The sequence below is a fragment of the Papaver somniferum genome, unplaced genomic scaffold, assembly GCF_003573695.1.
Source record: "Papaver somniferum cultivar HN1 unplaced genomic scaffold, ASM357369v1 unplaced-scaffold_31, whole genome shotgun sequence".
NCBI lineage: Eukaryota > Viridiplantae > Streptophyta > Magnoliopsida > Ranunculales > Papaveraceae > Papaver > Papaver somniferum.
In genome coordinates, this window is record NW_020642151.1 from 1,278,563 (window position 1) to 1,299,434 (window position 20,872).

At 38.3% G+C, this 20,872-nt stretch overlaps 1 protein-coding gene across 1 annotated transcript; it reads right to left on the reverse strand.

Annotated features, from left to right (window-relative positions):
- Positions 1-1,794: 1,794 nt before the first annotated feature.
- On the reverse strand, positions 1,795-4,355 carry LOC113341767. The gene is made up of 3 exons (XM_026586521.1): positions 4,018-4,355; positions 2,900-3,753; positions 1,795-2,714 (listed from the first exon to the last, which is right to left on the reverse strand). The coding sequence occupies exons 1-3, from the start codon at positions 4,353-4,355 to the stop codon at positions 1,795-1,797; spliced, it is 2,112 nt and encodes a 703-aa protein (XP_026442306.1).
- Between the last annotated feature and the right edge of the window lie 16,517 nt (positions 4,356-20,872).

Sequence of the window (20,872 nt, forward strand, 5' to 3'; positions counted from 1 at the left end):
TGAACTTAGGTCTGCAATTTGTTTTCATATAACTTTTAAGTTAGTGTAGGATGTACCTGGCTTGCATCTGTTGCTTGAAATATAATTCTCTCACTAGTGTAGGATAAAACTGAGTTTCATCTAGCTATTATGTATAGGATATAACTGGGTTTCATATGATACCTGCAGAACTGGTTTTCATCTAGCATTAATGACAAGATTTAATTGAGTTTCATTCATTTAAAAAATATGGATTAACTGGTTTTGATTCAAATTTGTATTCAGGCTGATGTCATTGCGGGAGATGAGTTGGACGCTACAAAAATGATAAATGCTGAGATGCAAAAGATTGATGTCGAAACGCAACACTTGTTCATCCCAATGCTGAATGAGAAAGAACATTTCACATTGCTTCACCTTGACATCCATGGAAGAACTTCGACACACTACAATTCTCGCCTAGGTTCTTCAAACTATTTAAAAGAAGATCAAATGATGGCGGAAAGAATAAATCATCTCTTTCAAGTTCAAATTCAAAGTACTAGTATGGATGACGTTGATGTCGTCGTTCAATCAGATTGTCCACAACAGTGCGAAAGGTAGGTCGTTAACTCTTTGAACTGAGATTATAACATACAAACTGAAACGAAGTTTGAACCGACATTACATTTTTTTTCCAGATCGTTAAAATGACATTACATATTCTTTTGTCTTTCAGTGATGATTTGATGATGTATGTTATCTACTACATGGAATGGGCAATGGCAGACGGTTACTCATTTGAAGGCAAAGATACTATTGGAGAGGAGATGGGCACAAGACGAATCAATCTGGAATATGAAATCCTAACTGATGAGAATAGCTGCTGGAAAGTTTGATGTGTTTAGGTTGTTTAGAAATTTTTTATTAATGTAGTTCATTTGGTAGTACTTTTTTTTGTTGAACTATGTCTTCGCATACAGTTGTGATCCGTGGATTCGTCTTAATTAAAATATGAACTCCTTTAATGAAAAATGCCTATACTTCAATTTCATGATGGTTGTGTTTGAATATGTTAGCCAGAAATGATTAAATTTGCAGGTTGAAAATGTAACAAGGCTTGGATGAAACTGGTTACATCCTAGCCTGTATAAAACTTCAATTTTCTTGTCAGATTGTAACCAGGCTTGGATGAAACTGGTTACATCAAAGCCTGTATAAAAACTGTTTTCAGAGTGTGCAGGTTGACAAAAAATAGTTTTTCTGTCCATATGTGATGGATGAAATCCAGTTTCATCCTGGCCAAAAATCTCATTTTTTCCAGAATAGGCAGGATGAATCTGGTTACATCTTGTACAATTAAATTTGAATCTTCGCAAACATTCAAATTTTACAGTGAAAAACTAAAGGGAATGTACAATTAAACAATCAACATAAGACTAAAAGATATATACTATAAAAATGAAGAAAAATACTTGAAAAAATAATTCCATAAGATATATTTTTATGAACAAAAGAAACAATCCAAGGTAAATACTAGTTGCAAAAATATAATTCAAGGTAAATGAATCTTAAATGTGCAACAAGAGGCTGCAAAGAAGAATAAACTAATAAACATATCATGGTAAAAAGCTAATAAAAGATATCATGGTAAAAAGCTGCACAGAAGAAATGAAGGCTGGAGATGTTATTAAGCAGGTACTTAACGTTGCTTTTTCGCAGGAGGAACGTCGTCTTGTTATGATGTGTCTGAGTATGGCAGTTACCGCACGTAATTGGTCTCTTGAAACTTGCATTACCTGTGTTAGGAATCCGCTTCTTCTTCGGCCTACCATGTTATTTTCCTACGACAGTTGGTGGGTTCACGAGATCTCCAGTAGAAACATCAATAGGCTTCTCGTAATCAGGAATGGGCTTGATAGGACGATCATACGAAGAACGGAAGCTAGCAATGCTGAAATACGGATTAATGTACTCGTAAACATTGATGTTATTTGAATGCATACACGCAATAGCGTGATCATAAGGGAACTGCTCAGTAAACCAAACCCTACAGCTGCACTGAAACTTCGCAATATTAACAACGTGCGTGTGCTTTCCATCAAAAACTTCCCACTCCATGTCACCAGACTTGGTTATTCTCCACTGGACACCATCACGAATGGAAGCCAACACTTTTTTCTCTAGCCTGGGACAAATGAATCCTTTATACGTCGCCCCCTTCCTCTTCCTTGTACTCATCTGTTCCATAATTTTAAGTCTGATCCAGTTAACAAGTGTTGCAATAGGCATACCTTTTGCTTCCTTGATCCAAGAGTTAAAGGACTCTGCAATGTTTGAACACATGTCGCCGTAACGACAGCCCAGACAATGTGCATTGGACCAACATTCCACTGGAATCTCACTCAAGAATTTGTGAAGACCATCACATCCCATATCCTTCAACTTTTGCATACCCTGATCAAATCCTTCATGAGTCGATGAATAGAAACATTCTTTGAACAAACCCATCGCAGCACAATGCTCTCCCTTTTTCTTGTTGGTCTTACTGCGGACATTATTCTTCAAATGCTGGTAACACCAAGAATGATATAAAGTTGGGAAAACATCACGAATCCCTTGGATCAAACCCTCATGGAGATCCGAAATAAAAGTTAGTACACGAGGACCCAAGATAGATTCTAGTTTCTTCAAGAACCAATGCCAATTCTCAACAGTTTCAGCTGATACGATACCATATGCCAGAGGAAATATTCCTACAAAAACAAAACAAACACAAAAAGAAAAAATCATATCAAACTGACTGAAATTGTTATTGTACAGAATGAAACTAGTTTCATTCTCTAGTCTGACTTCACCAGTTAAGGATGAAACCGGTTTCATCCAGTGATAATCTGACATAAAAAAAATTTTATGACATCAAAAATAAAAGAAGACGTACCATTATTCGCATTCTTCCCGGTAGCCGCCATAAGACAACCCCTAAATTTTCCAGTTAGGAAAGTTGCATCCAAGCACAGTACCGGGCGACAATATTCGAAACCAGAGATGCAAGCATCGAAGGCTAAGAACAAACTCTTAAACTCGCCATCTTCAACAACTAAATCAGCCCTACTACCTGGATCGTGTTTCTTCACGGCTTCACACCACCATCTCAAGTCAGTGTATGATTTAATGTCCTCGCCATACAATTCCTTGAAACATAATTCTTTCCCGGCATGCGCCTGATCGTAGCTCACTTCCAACCCATAATCACTTTTAAGTTCTCTAACAATATCCCTGACTTTCTTGTTGGGATTCTGTTCAATCTGCTCAAATATCAAACTCTTGATAAGTTCGCGCGTAACCCGATCATCCTTTGTTCCATCACTATAACCAGCACAACATTTATGTTCCCCGTTATAGGCCTTGAGGAATAATTTACCCTTCACATTGGAAGTCTTGGGAGCTGCATGGAACATCCAGTCGCATTCCAATTTCTCCTTGTAATAACATTCCACCGTATGTCGTTCTGGATTTCTCTTGACGACTCTCACCCTGCGACCAAAAAAATGGTTATGTTTCTCAACAAAAAGACGAGCTTCATCTCGTCCTCCATAAAAATCTTGACCAACACCTTTTATAATAAACTCCCATTCAGCCGCCTTGCAAGATCTTTTAATTGCCAACTTTTCATTGTATGTACGTTCTTGAGACATGGGGATATCTTGAGAAGAAACAAGCTCTTGAGAGGAAGGAATAGGTGACTGAGCTAAAATAAACTCCGTCGTTGTAGATGTAGGAGTAACTTTACTGCTGCTCGGAATATGACAAGGATTAACCAACTGAGCTCTGCTAGGGTCTGGTGCTAAACGAAACTCGCTCATTCTACTGCTTCTCGGAATATGTCAAGGATTAACTAACTGAGCTCTGCTAGGGTCTGGTGCTAAACGAAACTCGCTCATATTACTGCTGCTCGGAATATGACAAGGATTAACCAACTGAGCTCTGCTAGGGTCTGATGCTAAACGAAACTCGCTCATTCTACTGCTGCTCAGAAGATGACAAGGATTAACCAACTGATCTCTGCTAGGGTATGGTGCTAAACGAAACTCGCTCGTAGTAGGTTCACGAACAAAATCAGGAGCACGAATAGGAACACGTTCAAATAAACGAAGCTCCAAGAAAGACAACTGGTTAAGAATACACAATGACAAGAAAGAACAGAGCTTCACATCACTGTCAACAATATTTCTTCTCCCCTCATAGTCAAATACAAACTGAATTGAGTCCGGTAAAATGATATTCCAATAAGAACAGACATGCGCCTTCAACTCATCAACTGTTGACTTCGTACTAACTTGGTATGGACACGCATCGGTACCCCGGATAACCACACAGAGAAAATGACGATCCATCTTCAAAAGGAATATATAAAAACAAATCTTCTGAATCTGGATGTATTCAATTGATAATATGTAAACAAATTAGCAGGAGTACATACTAATTCAGTTCACATCACAATTGAACACACAAAACTTCACATCTGTGTATATTGCATTGAAAATCAGATTACTAAACCCTAGAAAACATGATTCGAGACAAACCCAAATAATGGACAAATTGAAAAATTTACCAGTCACATAATCAACTAAAACCTGGATATTCAAAATCAACAACTAAAATCAAAAACTAATCATCAACAACTAAAAATTGCTTCAAAATCGACGGAGAAACTTCAATTGGAAAAATTGAAACTTATCGATTCGACGCTATTATAGAAACTTCAATTGCTTCAAAACTAACTCAGAAACTTCGATTAGATAAAACTCCAATTGATGAAACCTCGATTAGATGAAACTTGGATTCTACAAACATATTAAACAATCGCTAATCATCATGATTGATAACGGAGATCTGAAGAAAAAACACGAGCTTTGAATTGCCGATTTCTGCAGAGCTGAAGAGGAGGTTCTGCAGAGCTCTTGTTTGGTGATGAAGAAGAAAACACAGATGAAGATGATGTTTCCAAGTTGAAGAATGAACTAGCTGAGAAGGACAAGATTATCCGTCACTTGAATTGCCGATTTCTGCAGAGCTCTGTGGGAAAGGAAGAGGAGGTTCTGCAGAGCTCTGCTGGAAGGGAAGAGAAATAAATTCTCTTTGAAAAGAAGGGTTTAAAAGGTTAGGGGGTATTTTAGGTAAGAGACATTTTTTTTTTAATTTTCCTGGGCCAAATATTCAAATTGGCTATATAAACAGAATATTTCTGGTTTTTGGCTATATAAACAGTATCAAAAGCTAAGAATCTATATGACCCAAGAATTTTGTGTTTTGGTCTTTTTGACCAATTTTGTGTAATTTTTTAAGGTAGGCTTCACTGCGTTTTACGTGACTGAAAGAGAAAAACAAAACATGCATAATTTTCTCTTTTTCACAGTAGTTTAACAATAAAGATGGGCAAGCCCCCCCAAACTGTATTTTCAGATGTTCTCAATAATAGTAGTTAATTTACACTCTGTCTACACTCTCTCATGTTTGTTGTGTGCTCTGTGAAAGTGTGTGAGAATAGTGTGTATGTAGGGTCTGTGTGTGGTCCTTTATATTGTCTTTTCTCTTTTCTAGATTGGCAAGGTTTGTTATTCATTTTGTTCTTTTCTTTTGCATAACTGCTATCTTGGTATCAGACTGAGAAAGTCCTCCTTTATCAGGGTTTCTCAATCCGCCATGGATTTCTATAATTTTCTTAGATTTCAATTTCTTTCATTCAATAGCTCCTTCATGTGTTCTTTATTTGAGTTTTTCGAGCTATTTCTTTCTCTCTGAGATTTCGTTTTCATATCTTCAGTTTTTCAGATTTTTTTTTTTCATTTTCAATGGCTCAACGAACCTTTGCACAGATTCCTTTCAATCAACTTCTTAATATCATCTCCTTTAAACTTACTGATTCCTACTACTTGACTTGGAAATCTTTGGTTTTAGCCTGTTCACCAAATTTCGTGTTACTGGATATCTTGATGGATCTACAGTTTATCCGCCTCAATACACATCTCGTAATCACCAGAACAATGATATTGTCAATCCCGTGAACACAACCTGGCAAGATGAAGATTCAACGATTATTCTACTTCTCAACTCGTTGATTTCAGACGTTGTTCTTCTCTATGTGGCTAGTGCTACCTCTTCACATGAACTTTGGTCTAATCTTACGGCCAGATTTGCTCAAGATTCTACAACTCACATGATTCAATTACGCACCAAACTTCAATCTATCAAGTTGGGTAATGATTTTATTCAAACTTATCTCAATAATATTAAGAAAGTTGTTGATGCCTTAGATGTTGCTGGATCCATTGTGAGTGATGTTGAATGTGTTGTTATTACTTTTTCTGGTTTTCCTACTTCCTATGATTCATTTGCTACTACCATCAGAGTTAGATGTCCTCCTGTCACTAGTATTAAATTACATAATCTATTGTTAAGTGAAGAGGTGGTTATTTCATCTAAACATGCCTCTCTAGTTGCTGAGTATGAAAACAAAGCATTTTATGCTCCATCTAGACCCCCTTTATCCAATTATCATTATAGATACTCTTCTCCTCCCATGAGAGGTGGTTATTACTCAGATCCTAGAGGTAGAAGGGCACCTAATTCAGGACAGAGAGGTGGTTATTCTTTCAATCCAAGGCCTGCACCATCCTTTACATCAGCACCTCCTCCATCTTCAATCAAACCTGTACCACCTCCATGTCAAATTTGTAATGGGGATGATCAACTTGCTCCTGAATGCACAAATAGATTGAATTTTGCTTATCAAGGTAAGCAACCACCTTCAAATCTTCATGCTATGTTAGATGCAACTAACATCTTTGGTGAGAACCCTTGGTATGATTATAGTGGTGCTAATCAACACATCTCCACTACTGCTTCTCCTGCTGAAGATTACAGTAATTATGATGGCTATGATTTTATTCAAACAGCTAATGGTGAAGGTATGTCCATTTCTGCTATTGGTAATTCTCTTATACATACTCCATATAGGAATTTTAATCTTCAAAACATTCTCCATGTTCCTAAAGATTCAACCAACCTACTTTCAGTCCATAGGTTTACAAATGACAACAATTGCACTATAACCTTCTCTTCTGTTGGTTATACTGTGTAGGATCTTCATACTGGAGAGATTCTGTTGCAGGGCCCTCACAATAATGGACTTTATTCAATCAATTTTCAAAAGCCTATTCATGCTCTTCATGTCAATCATGTCTCCTCTACATTTTGGCATCACAGACTTGCACATCCTTCTTTTCAAGTTTTACAAAGAGTCTGTAATAAACTATCTCTAAATAATGTTGTTAAGTCACCTATCTTTTGTGAGTGTTGTCAGTTGGGTAGGTCTCATAAATAGCCTTTTCTTACTTCTACTAGTTTTACTACTAGGCCTTTAGAACTTCTTCACATGGATCTTTGGGGTCCTTCTCTAGTTGCTTCAAATATTGGCTATCTTTATTATGTAAACATAATTGATGACTACACCAAATTTTATTGGATATTTCCCTTTCAAGACTATATTCTTCAATTTTAAATCATATATTGAGAATGCACTTGTTCTTAGAATTGCTACAATCAGAACTGATGGTGGTGGTGAGTTTATTAATAGTGAATTGGGTACTTTTACTGCCCAACATGGTATTAAGTATGAAGTCACATGTCCTCACACCTCAAAACAGAATGGTGTTGCTGAAGCTAAACACAGGCATATTCTTGACATTGGTAGAACTTTTCTTATTCAAGCCCATTTACCCGAATCTTTCTGGGTTGATTCTTTCATGACTGTCAACTACATTATCAATAGGCTACCAACCAGATCCATTAACTTTACAACACCATTTGAACTGCTCTTTAACAAATAGCCTGATTACACTATTCTCAAAAGCTTTGGATGTTCCTGTTACCCATGGCTAAGACCTTATGCTCCAAATAAACTAGCACCTAGGAGTGTCTCTTGTATTTTTCTTGGTTACAACCAAAATCAAGAAGGCTATAGGTGTTTGGAGCCTGTTAGTGGTAGAGTTTATGTTTCTAGAAATGTTGTTTTCATTTAGAATGTGTTTCCTTATTCCACTTTGGTCTCCAGTTCAAGACCAACTTACACAGTTCTCACTCAGACTGCATTCAATTCTGAATTAGCCTCTATATCTTCTTCTAATCCAGTTTCTCCACCTGAATTTTCTTCTACTTATGAGATAGTCTCCACACCATCCACTGTTGCACCTCAGTCTACATCCAATGTTGTCTCAAATGTTCATTCCATGCAAACTAGAGGAAAATCTGGAATTAAAGTACCAAAGGTTTATCTAGCTTCTCATCATCCACTATCTGCTTCCCTTATTTCTAAAGCTCCAACTATTACTCCTACTTGTTTTTCATCTGCAAACAAGATTCCTGATTGGAGAGCCTCAATTTTTGATGAGCGTACAGCCTTGCAAAACATTGGTACTTGGACCGAAATGCCTTTACCTCCTGGAAAACAAGTCATTGGCTGTAAATGGGTTTATAGAGTTAAACACAAAGCTGATGGTTCTATTGATAAGCTTAAATCCAGACTTGTAGCAAAAGGATTTCTTCAAAAACATGGATTGGATTACAATGAGACCTTTAGTCATGTTTCTAAGCCAACTACAATAAGACTCATTATTTCTCTAGCAGTTCACTTCAATTGGAATATTACTCAGTTGGATGTCAGCAATGCTTTTCTGCATGGTGACTTACAAGAGGAGGTATGTATGACTCAGCCACCTGGCTTTGTGGATCCTGATCATCCAGAGTATGTCTGTGAATTGCACAAGTCACTCTATGGACTCAAACATGCTCCTAGAGCTTGGTATGACAAGCTATATTCTAAACTTCTCTCACTTGGCTTTACTGCTTCTGCTACTGATACTTCTATGTTTTTGCAAGTTCAAGGCAAGTTTATTACTGTTGTACTTGTGTATGTTGGGACTCTTAACTGGTAATTCAGCTGCTCATTTTTCAGCTTTGCTTAATACTCTTTCTCAGCAATTTACAGTTAAGGACTTAGGTGACCTTCATTTTTTCTTGGGACTTGAGGTTAAAATAAATGCAACTGGCTTATTCATGTGTCAGACAAAATATGCACTTGACTTACTTGCCAAAGTTCAACATGGTTGGTGCTAAGTGTTGTTCTTCACCTGCTTCTTTATCTCAAAAGTAAACAGCTCAGATGGTGAACCTCTTGAAAATCCAACAGAGTATAGATCTTTGGTAGGAGCTTTGCAATACTTAACTTGGACTAGGCCTGAGCTAGCTTATTCAGTTCATCAGGTATGTCAATTAATGCACAAACCTACTTCAGTTCATATGGTGGCAGCTAAGAGAATCTTAAGGTATGTCAAAGGCACACTTGATCATGGTATGTTCTTCTCAAAAGGCTTACAAGTTCTTCAAGGCTTCGGTGATGATGATTGGGAAGGCTCCCCTGATGATAGAAGATCCACTACAGGGTTCTGCATTTTCTTTGGCAATTGTCCTATTTCATGGTCATCTAAGAAGCAAGCTGTTGTTGCCAGATCATCCATAGAGGATGAGTACAGGGATCTATCTCAGGCTGATGCTGAACTTGTTTGGATATGCCAACAAGACTTGCACATTTTTCTTCCTACACCACCACACTTATCTTGTGACAACAACAGTGCTCTTTCTCTGGCATCCAAATCCATTTTTTCACAACAAAATGAAGCATATGGATTAGGACTTCCATTTTGTCAGAGAATTAGTCCAAGCCAAGAACTTGAGGGTCTCTTACATCTCTACCTTGGACCAAGTGGCTATATTTTCACAAAAGGATTACATGGTCCTCGATTCTCTCTTCTGAAAGACAAGATGTGTGTGTTTGGTATTTCTCAAGTCAAACAGCTCAGCTTGAGGGGGGTAATAGTAGTTAATTTACACTCTGTCTACACTCTCTCATGTTTGTTGTGTGCTCTGTGTAAGTGTGTGAGAAGAGTGTGTATGTAGGGTCTGTGTGTGGTCCTTTATATTGTCTTTTCTCTTCTCTGGATTGGCAAGGTTTGTTATTCATTTTGTTCTTTTCTATTGCATAACTGCTATCTCTCGAATCAAATTTTAAAATCAAGAACAGTTAAATTTCTTTGTTTATTGATGATTAGCCTCTACTTTACAACATTGTTTTCCATTGATGGCTAACAGAAAATCTTGTGTCACGTTTGGCTCTTCCTCAACAGTGAGTTATTATCTCCACTATAATGAACTGATCACCAACACGGGCATTGTGAAGATAAGAAACGCAAAAGCATAATGGTTGCTGATATACCGATCATCAACACAAAAGCATCTAGTAGGAATACTAGAAGAAACTCACAATCAATCATAACAAATGGAATTTGTACGGTGCCAGCGAAATTACTTATTGATGTATGGTTACAACATAGCTCGATATGTGGAACAACTGGGAGCAGAATGACATCCGAAAGACTGTAAGTAGGTGCATCGTGCATGCATCTTTACAGGCGCTACTGTACAAATTGATTTTATTATATGAAGCCGACAATTAGATTGTAAAATGGTGCATCATGAAATTGGAGATGGCCAAAGAAGCAAATAACTTATAGATAAGTACTTCACTAATTGGATCTTCGTAGCAGTAATGGACCTAATGGTAAGAGTATGTAGAGATGAAGAATGATATTCAATACCGATGCACATAAAAGAGAAGCCACAATATCCTTTCAAAATTAAATGGTGACCATTTAGCCATTTGGAAAAACAAAGAGGAGAGATATTATTGCAGAGTGATCAAGTTATAGTCTACAAAGAGTTTACAAAGAAGTACATGAGAAATGTACATGAAAAAAAAGAGGAAAAGATGAGTTGTGCAGAAAGACATCAATATAAACTGGCATCTCAGTTGAATACAGCCTTAACCGAGTCCATTTTCGATCTCTTGAAGTCCCAGATTCCCAACAGATAACCATTACCCTATTATCCAGTTTCGTTCCTTCAACGCTTCAAAGATTCTTAGACTCCTCTCTGGCGCGATAATGGAATAAACAAATTTCAGGCCCCAAAGAACCCTCCTGACTTGATTATTTCTCTCTGAATTTCTTACATGAATGATTATGTAATGGGTCATTTTTATTAACTACTAAAAGTATTTAAGAATATTTCTGTAGGCGTAATTGTGTTTCACAGTAAGTTGAATTCCCAAATTGGGTGAACGCGTTAGTACTGAACCTGAGCAGTATTTGTGCAACTCTCTACAATAATACAGTAATATTGCTCTTTGAGTATCATCAGGAATTAACATCATCAATCCACTGGACATGAATATCCGGTGCGTATGCACCGGGTTAGAAGCTTGTATTACTAATATTTGAAACATCTCCTTCGCATTCATCGATGTCTAGTTAGAGACACATTTTATATAGACTAATTTTTCACCTGTGCGATGCATTGGTCTGATTTTGTCTATTGAGCAATTAGAAACAAAATCTAATAATCTCATGGAAAACAATGCAATAGACAAAACATAATTAAAAAATTGTTTCCACTTAGAAGTTTGATCTTGGAGTCACATTTTGCCATTTCATGAAACTTAGAAGCATTGAAGGACTAATAGATGGATCAACACGTATGCGTAAAGTTTAAGAAGTATAGAACTTTGTCAATGTTATGATATTACATATGAGATTCCTGATGGACTAACCGTAAATCTTTGAAAAAGTTCACAATTTAGAAAATATCTTGTGATGCACATGCTAATGTTGTACTTCCTGAAGATACCAAAGATATGATTCACCACGTGGACGTAGGAGAAGACACGAGTCATTCAAAGGAACCCTGCCGAAATATCTTACATTATTCCCTGAAAATCCTCGTCAGTGACATGTCAAATCAAGTCAGGATCGTCATTATTGAATGATTGGAGAAAAGGAAAACCATGCACGAGATATCATGTTAAGGCGAGGTAAATCACTTGAAGAGTCTAAGTTGCGAAGGAACAATTGGAGTACCCGACAAGATACCAATCTCGAAGTACAGGTTGGCGAAATAAGTTTACTTGGCTGAAAAGATAATAGGCGAAGTCGGTAAATTATGGAGCAAGAAAAGAGACAGCTGCCCCGACAAACATCCAAAGTTGTCAGCGAAAGAAAAGGGAAAACTTTATGGAAAATGATCTGGGCGAAGTATAAAGAATCTCCATGAGATTCAGACGAAGTAAAATGAGTTGTACACCACTAGGATCGATTGGTCTATAAATAGGGGTCCTTGAGCAATGTATGAGAGGCGGATTCTTTGGGTGAAGAGAGATTTTCTTAGAGTGAGAGATTAGAGAACTTGTATTTTTCACTACTTGAAGTGGTTAATCAATAAAAAATTTCTTATCCAAAACCTTTATCATGTCTTAGATCTGTTTCTTTTCTTACTTGGAAGTGCTACTGGATTTCCAGTAGTTATATTTGGCGTCCATAAAAACGGACTTAGATCGTGGATTCATCCTTATCTAAGAGTTTGAGAAAGGTTGAAACTATTTTAAAATTATAGAAGTTAGAGATCTTGGTGAGTCGTTTTAAGGGTTAGGGTTTTGTAGATCTTAAACGATTCATTTGTAGCTAAGACTAGAAATCTAGGAGAGGGAGTAATCTCTGGGTGTTGCATCGTAAAGCGGAAGTAAACTTGGAAATATAGAACCAAAGATTAGTTAATGGCAAGGAAACCAGATCGCGCGAGACATGTGATAGCAACGAGGAGGAGCAAGCGGATGGAGGCACGGATAGAAGAAATGAAAGTAAAGGCATGGGTCGTAGAAGGAGAAGGAACCATAATCCGGCGGAAGGGCGAGTCATAGGAAGATACTGAACTTATGAAAGAACCTGTCCAAATTAGGAATTCTAGGGCTATCGCGAAAAGGAGAACAACCAGGAAGAAAAGGGGAAACGATGTTGAGGAGAAGATGACATTGGAAGAACCGAATGAGGCACCTCGTCGGGAGAAGGAGCGAGTAAGGTACAAATCCAAGAAGCAAGCGGCAACGGTAAAGAAAGGAGGTCAGGTGACACGACAGGATTACAGACACAACAACGAGGGGAAGATAGGAAACTTGCAAGAGGAAGATACAAGTTCAGAAGCGATAACAGCTTCGACTCAAATGAAGATTCCGCAACGAGGAAATGATCCATGGGAAGATTACGAGGAAGATGGGCAAAGTACAGAAAGCAGAACGCAGAAAAGGAAGCTACGAGAAGGATATGATCGGGAAAGAGACCTGAGGAGATTACTTCTGGAGGCGAGGTATGAAAATCAAAAACTAAAATACGAAGAAGAACAGAGACGCGAGGATGAGAATAAACGTAACAAGAGAGAAGGAAGTATTTACGAAGTAAGAAGAAGAACTTTAGATCAAGAGATCTTACGGGAGCTACGAGATATGAGAATAGAGATATGGAACTCGCAAAGGGATAGGAAAACGCAATGGACGAGGGAAGACGTGTCAACCTCACTGGATCATGCAGAATTGGAAACAACACCAGATGGATAACTGAAGTGGGAGAATCAAATCCCAAGGCAAGGGGAGTCGCGGTGAAGAAAACAAATGCCACGAGATGATAAGGCAAGACGTTATGAGGCGAAGAATATGAAGACAACGAAGCGAGGATCGAACGCGTTAGCATGGACCGAGTTGAAACTTCTAGGACTTAATACAACTGTAGAAAAAATATGGGAGGAAGTCATATGGACTGAAGAAGTCCCAGCCCCCCCCCCCCCCAAACCTAGGGAAGGAACCAAAACCGGGGAAAAGGAATCATGAGTTTTTCCGATATCATCGCTTTCACGGGCACCATACGAACAATTGTAGGAATGTAAGAAGGATCATACTTCGTCTCATTGAACAAGGAAAGCTCGCACACTACATGGAGGATTAGAGGATTCTATCACCAGTGCAATGTGACTACCATAAGAACCAGTCAGAGGGGCATCAGATCGAAATAAACAAGGGAACGTGGAGGTACGGCTGTAATTTCATAGTACATTCGAAGGAAGACTACCAAAATTTCCATGACAATGTTCTCTCAAGATTGTACAAAAGAGACTACGAAGGAAATAAGATAATCCCTGTGGCGAAGAGGGAACCTATGGAGGAATGGCAAAAAAGGGATATATCATTCTCGGCGCAAGATGCACCGGAGGAAGGATCGCACACGAACTCATTAGTCATCACCTTGGCTATTGACGAATGCTTACGGGGAAAATAGGATCGAAGCGGTAAGGGAAAGATCTAGGCTATGAACAGGGTCTTAGTGGACATGGGAAGCTTGTTGGACGTCCTTTTCTATCATGCATTTAAATATTTGGGATATGAAGATTCTGACATGGTTCCTTCGGCGTACAATCTATACGGATTCAATGGAATGACAACGAAACCAAAGGGTAAAATATGCGTGAAGATCTTTGCGGGTGAGCTAGAGACAGAAGTTACTGTCTGTGTAGTGGACGTGGAGTGGCCATATAATTCCCTCATGGGAAGACCATGAATTCATGGAATAAAAGGGGTTGCATCGACTTACCACCAGGCGGTACGATTCCCAATACCGAGTGGGATAGGCGAGATAAAAGGAAATTATGGAAACGCGAAGGATTGCGATGAGAAGGATATTGAAAACTACGAAGAGATACTGAAAAGGAGGAAGGAAAGAAGGATGAGCGCATTGGAGTCAAAGAAGGAAAAAGAACTAATGGTATACATGACCAAGGCAAAGGAAGGATGGGCGACACCCAGTGAAATACCCGAAAAGGAAGGTGGCCCGATACTAAAATTGAAGAACCAACCGCGCTGAATGAGACGATCATGAATTTCGCAGCTCTAGAACCAACAAAGGATATAACTTTCGGCACAGATGAAGAGCCGAAAATAGTGAAGATCGGGACGAAGATGTAGGCCGACGAATAAGTGAGGTTAATCCAGTTGTTGTATGACAATCGCGAAGTATTCGCGTGGGGCATGGACGAAATGCCGAGAATTGACCTTCGAGTAGCATGTCACAAGTTGGCTCTGGATCCAACAATTAAACCAGTAAGACAACGAATAAGGAAAATCACAACCACCTATCATGAGAAAATTGAAAAGGAACTTCATAAGATGATGGATGCGGGTATCATAATACCAGCAAAATTTCCGTAATGGATTGCAAATATGGTGATAGTACCAAAGAAGAATAATGGGATAAGCATATGTATTGATTTTAGTGATTTAAACACTGCATGTCCAAAGGACAACTTCCCTTTACCCAATATCCCACAAATGGTGGAATCGGCGGCAGGATATAAAAGACTCTCCTCAATGGATGGTTACTCAGGGTACAACCAGATACCTTTAGATGAAGAATATCAAGAACATACAACATTCTTCGCTCCAGGAGGGCTGTATTGTTACACGAGAATGACATTCGGATTAAAGAATGCGGGAGCCACATACCAACGGATGGTAGAATTTATTTTTTTCTCCAAATGGGTGCATACAACATTGGAGGTATATGTGGAGACATGCTCGTGAAAACTAAGGACTCAAGGGATCACGTGGAAGATTTAAAGAAAATATTTGAGCAAATGAAGAAGTAAAAAATGAAGATAAATCCGGAGAAATGCATTTTTGGAGTTGAATCTGCGAAGTTCTTGGGCCATATAGTTTCAAGGAAAGTAACCGAGGTGGACCCAGCTAAAGTACAAGCCATACTAGAAATTCCGTCACCTTCCACTATAAAAAGATGTGCAGAAACTAAATGGGCAGTTAGCAGATTTGGGAAGGTTTATCTTGAGATCTTCAGATAAATGTAAACATTTCTTTGACATTTTAAAAAAAGGTGCAAAAGTTTCTTGGACACAATAATGTGAGCAAGCGCTGCAAAACATCAAAGAGTACTTAATCAACTTGTCAATACAACAAAATCCAGAACCAGGGGAAGAATTACTTATTTTTCTTGCAGCGACGCCAATTTCCCTTAGTGTGCAGTACTACTTTGAACATATGAATGGGTGGAGAAGACGATATTTTACATAAGCAAAACGTTCAACTCAGCAGAAACGAACTACCCGAAGATTGAAAAACTGATACTAGCACTGTTATACGCGTCTTGGAAGTTATAAACTTATTTTCAAACTCACAAAATCAAAGTTTTAACAAGAGTACCTATAGAATCAGTCTTGAAGAGCTCGAATAGGGTGGGAAGAGTCGATGGATGGAATACCCATATTGATTTGTTTGGGTTAAAATACGAAGTTCAGACTTCCACGAAGTCGCACATCATTGCAGAATTCCTAGATGAATTCTCGTCAGCAGAAGATGAAGGGGTGGAGGAGATGATGGACATAGATGAAGCACGCATGGACCCAAAGGATCTTCTACAAGAAATCCATCCTCGAAGATGGGAGATATTCGTTGATGGGTCTTCAAACAACTCCGGAGGAGGTATGGGGATAGTATTCAATTCTTCGGGAGGAGTCAGAATTGTATTTTGCTTCCGTTTAGAATATAAGGCAACTATTAACGAAGCCGAATATGAAGCAGTAGTACAATCTTGAAGGATTGCGATCGAAATGGGATTGGACGACGTGAGAATTACCAGCGATTCACAGCTAGTAGTTCTCCAAATTGAGGGGAGGTATAACGCGGTTGATCCGGTGATGAAAAAGTACTTACAACTTGTAAAGGAGTATTGTTTCGAGGTACGAAACATAATCTGGAGGAACATAGGCCGAGATAATAAGAGGAACGCGGATTCCCTTGACTTTATAGCTTCAATGATAGAAGACCCGAAAATCGGGCATATACGGATCGAACGGCTGATGCATCCATCAGTAAGAAGGGAAAAGAAGGGACTGAGGGTTATAATCATTGAAGAAGGAGACATGGGGGTAGATGATAACGAATGGCGATCCCCTATCTATAACTATTTGATGAAAGGAGATCTCCCACGAGATAGGAAAGAGGCAAATAAGAATAAAAGCAAAGCCACGAATTACGAAGTACGAGAAGGGATACTGTACAGAAGGTCATATATGGTCCCTTTGATGAGATGCTTGTCGCAGAAAGAGGGAATAGAGATTATAAAATCGATTTATTATGGAGACGCTGGCAACCACAGCGGGACCAGATCCTTAGCTCACAAGAAAAGGACACAAGGTTACTTCTGGGCATACATGCACAAAGATGCAAAACACATCTCCACGAGATGCGAGGCATGCCAAAAGTATGTGAAAAGGATACATGCACCATCCACTAGATTGAACTATGTATTAAGTGTTTGGCCATTCCCCATGTGGGGAATAGATATCGTAGGACCGTTCGTAACAGGGACTAAGCACAGGTGATATTTAATAGTGGCAACGGAATATTTCACGAAATGGGTGGAAGCTAAAGCTCTACAACACATGAGAGATGAAGATGTATACGATTTCATCCTAGAGCATATCATATGTAGATTCGGGATACCGGTCCTAATTATTTTGGACAATGGAAAGCAATTCGAAGGGGAGAATGTAAGAATGCTATTCAACGCCTTCAAGATTCAATCCGGGAAGTCGACTACGCTATACCCGCAGAGTAACGGGAAAGCGGAGGCCACAAACAAGACATTAACTTCTACGTTGAAGAAGAAGTTGGAAGGTCACCATAAAGGATGGTGTGAGAAGATCCCAAACGTGCTATAGTCATATAGAACCACAAGGCGAGATGCCACAGGAATGTCCCCCTTTTGCTTGACATTCTAAATCTTCCTTTTTAGATGAAATGAGATTATCATGAGGAACCGAAGGTTTTATCCATAATAATCCTTGAGCAATCTTTAAGGAATTTTGGCGTGCGTTACAGATGCCAAGAGCAAGTTTTCCAAAGAAATTCCTGTGGGACAATTTTTAAGGAACGAAAAAACACAAACTTATTAGGTTTAGAGTGGTTTCCTGCTCTGATACAATTGCAAAAGTGGGGGTCTAACAACCACACCCAATATTTTGCTTAGCAATATGTATGGAAAAACTCCAATATACTTTCTATAGAATCAACTAGACAGTCAAACTCAATATATAAAAAAAGTATATCAAAGAGTTTATATCTCAATCTCTCGATTTTATATATACTGAAGCAAATAGAAATTTGCGAGTCCTTATCAAATACTAGAGAGATAACTTGGATGGTAACAAAGACTAATATCCAAGTGTCAATCAATTTAAATCAACAACCAAAAGGTCAGATATTCAAATTGATTGAACAACGCACAACCTGTGATGTTTCAATTATATAACCAAATATAATGCGGAAAATAAATAACATAAACACCAGAAATTTGGTAACGAGGAAAACGCAAATGCAGAAAAACCCCGGGACCTAGTCCAGATTGAACATACACTATATTAAGCCGCTACAGACACTAGCGTACTCCAAACTAACTTCGGTCTGGACTGTGGTTGAACCCCAACCAATCTTACACTGATCCAAGGTACAGTTATGCTCCTACGTCTCTGATGTCAGCAGGATACTACGTACTTGATTCCCTTAGCTTATCTCACCTACAACTAAGAGTTGCTACGACCCAAAGTCGAAGACTTTTATAAACAAATCTGTATCACACAGAAAAGTGTATGGTAATAGATAAATCCACATCCATGAATATACCTACGAGTTTTGTCCCGTCTTTTGATAAATCAAGGTGAACAAGAACCAATTGATAATCCAGACTTATATTTCCTAAGAACATCCTAGTATTATCAATCACCTCACAATAGTCTTACGCAGCGAAAAAAGATATTGTGGAATCACAAACGATGGGATGAAGATGTTTCTGATTACTTTTTATCTTGCCTATCGGAGATAGAAACAGCGAGATCAGATCACATAACTACGATAAAGTAGTATCTGTCTGGCTTCACAATCCCAATGAAGTCTTTAAGTCATTAAACTGGTTTAGAAGAAGAAACCAAAGGTTAAAGGAGAATCGACTCTAGCTTAGCACAACTAGTATCACACATAATGTGTGTTGATTAGGTTTACCAGTTGCTAGAGTTCTCCCTTATATAGTCTTTCAAATCAGGGTTTTCAATGAATGTTTGCTTAGTAATAAAGCATTCAATATTCACCGTTAGATGAAAACCGGATTAGATTCAAGCTAACATTTATCAACTGTTAGATCAAAAACATAGCTTGTTATACACATATGAAATGCACGTTTCTAGGCTTGTGTAACCGTACCCAAACTTGTGCATTAGTTGGTTCAACAATAGTTAACCGAATGGTTAGCCATATGATCACTTTCATATCAACCATATTCTTCTTCACTATAACTAGTTCAAATGACTCAAATGAACTAGTTAGAGAGTTGTTCAATTGCAAGGAAATCTCATGTACTACACAAGACACAATTGAAGAAAAACGATTTGATTCACTTGAATCGGTTCTTGAACTATATATCCAGGGTTTGCAATTGCATTTCTTAGTTAATATGAATAAGTTCACAAACATCGTTTTTAGATATAACCTACTCAAGTTCGCGGAGTTGGTTCGAGGACTTAAGTTCCCGGATGGAGTTCACAAACTCCAGCAGAAATTCTCGGGTTCAAGAACTTCGCCAGTCCGCGGACTGGGCTCGCGGACTGAGTTCGTGGACTTAGCTCACGCACTACTCCGGGTCACTTGATCAAAAAAGTTCGCAAACTTCAGTTCAAGGAATAAGAACTTATACATATATGTGTTTCCATAACAATGCTTATATCCTCCCATGGTTTTATAATCTAAACTCTCATTTCAATCATTGAAACATTCTCAGAGGACGTTATATAGTTGTTATTCACAAACCATTTTTCGTCAGAGCAATTTTCAAAGTGATTGAAACATAACATGACTTTCGTCACTAGGTAAAGATGAACTTGGCTAAAGCGAAAGATTACCAACATATATTTCGAGAAATAGATAGGAGACATAAACTCGGCTCGAAATACCAAATGTTTGTAATCTAAGTCTATATAGCAAAACGACTTTTGTCTCAAGATAGGAGATAAATAGACTTTTGATTGATAGATAAGTTCAAGTCTCCACATACCTTTTAGTCGATGAAGATCCACCAGTTCCTCGAGTAGTCCTTCGTCTTGTATGATGATTTCCATGGAGTTCTTTAGCTCAACTAAACTTTTTATCCTTAACGTAGCCAATGTGTGCTGTAAGAAGCCTACATCGTCTCCACCTTCGAAATAACCTCCGTTATGCATTCGTTCTGCCTCATGGGGAATCTCGGAAACCTAGGGGTACTTGACAGTTAAGGTAGAAGCAAAGCAAGACGAGGAAACCTAGGGGTCTATAGTAGACTAGAAATCAAGACTTATAGTTTTGATCACTAACATTGACAAACATGCTTGGGATAGCAACGCATGCGAGTTCGACCGAGGAATTCTCTAACACCTCCATCATTTTTTGATGTGATGGTGCATTTGAAAATTCACCTAGCTCGAGAAGTGCGTTTATGTGGAACTGTACAATATCGTTGGATGTATCCATTTGAAAGGTGTGTTATGCAACATGTCATTAGCTTTCCCTTGTATCTTAGAGTTACTAATATTTAAGTGTTCTAACTGGTATAACTGTTTCATATACTACTTTCGTATAGGTATGTGAAGACATTCAAAGAATATGTTAAAACACTACCTAAAGCTTGTATATCAGAGTGTTATCTTGGAATGAAGTGTGTTAGGTATTCTATTCTCATGGATCAAGCAGCTGAAATAGGAGAAAACCCAAGGATTGATAAAAACGATGGTACCACACCGGTAGCACGTCCTCTTTCTAAAGGTGAACAAGTGCATATGGATAGTGAAAAGCTAAAGATTGCTCACAGGTATGTGCTTTTTACACAGC

Coding starts and splice junctions, on each gene's coding strand:
- LOC113341767 (XM_026586521.1), bottom strand. CDS start 4,355: ATGGATCGTCATTTTCTCTGTGTGGTTATCCGGGGTACCGATGCGTGT. Junction 3,754..4,017: donor CCATACCCTAGCAGAGATCA/GTTGGTTAATCC, acceptor TATTCCGAGCAG/CAGTAAAGTTACTCCTACAT. Junction 2,715..2,899: donor CGGGAAGAATGCGAATAATG/GTACGTCTTCTT, acceptor TTGTTTTTGTAG/GAATATTTCCTCTGGCATAT.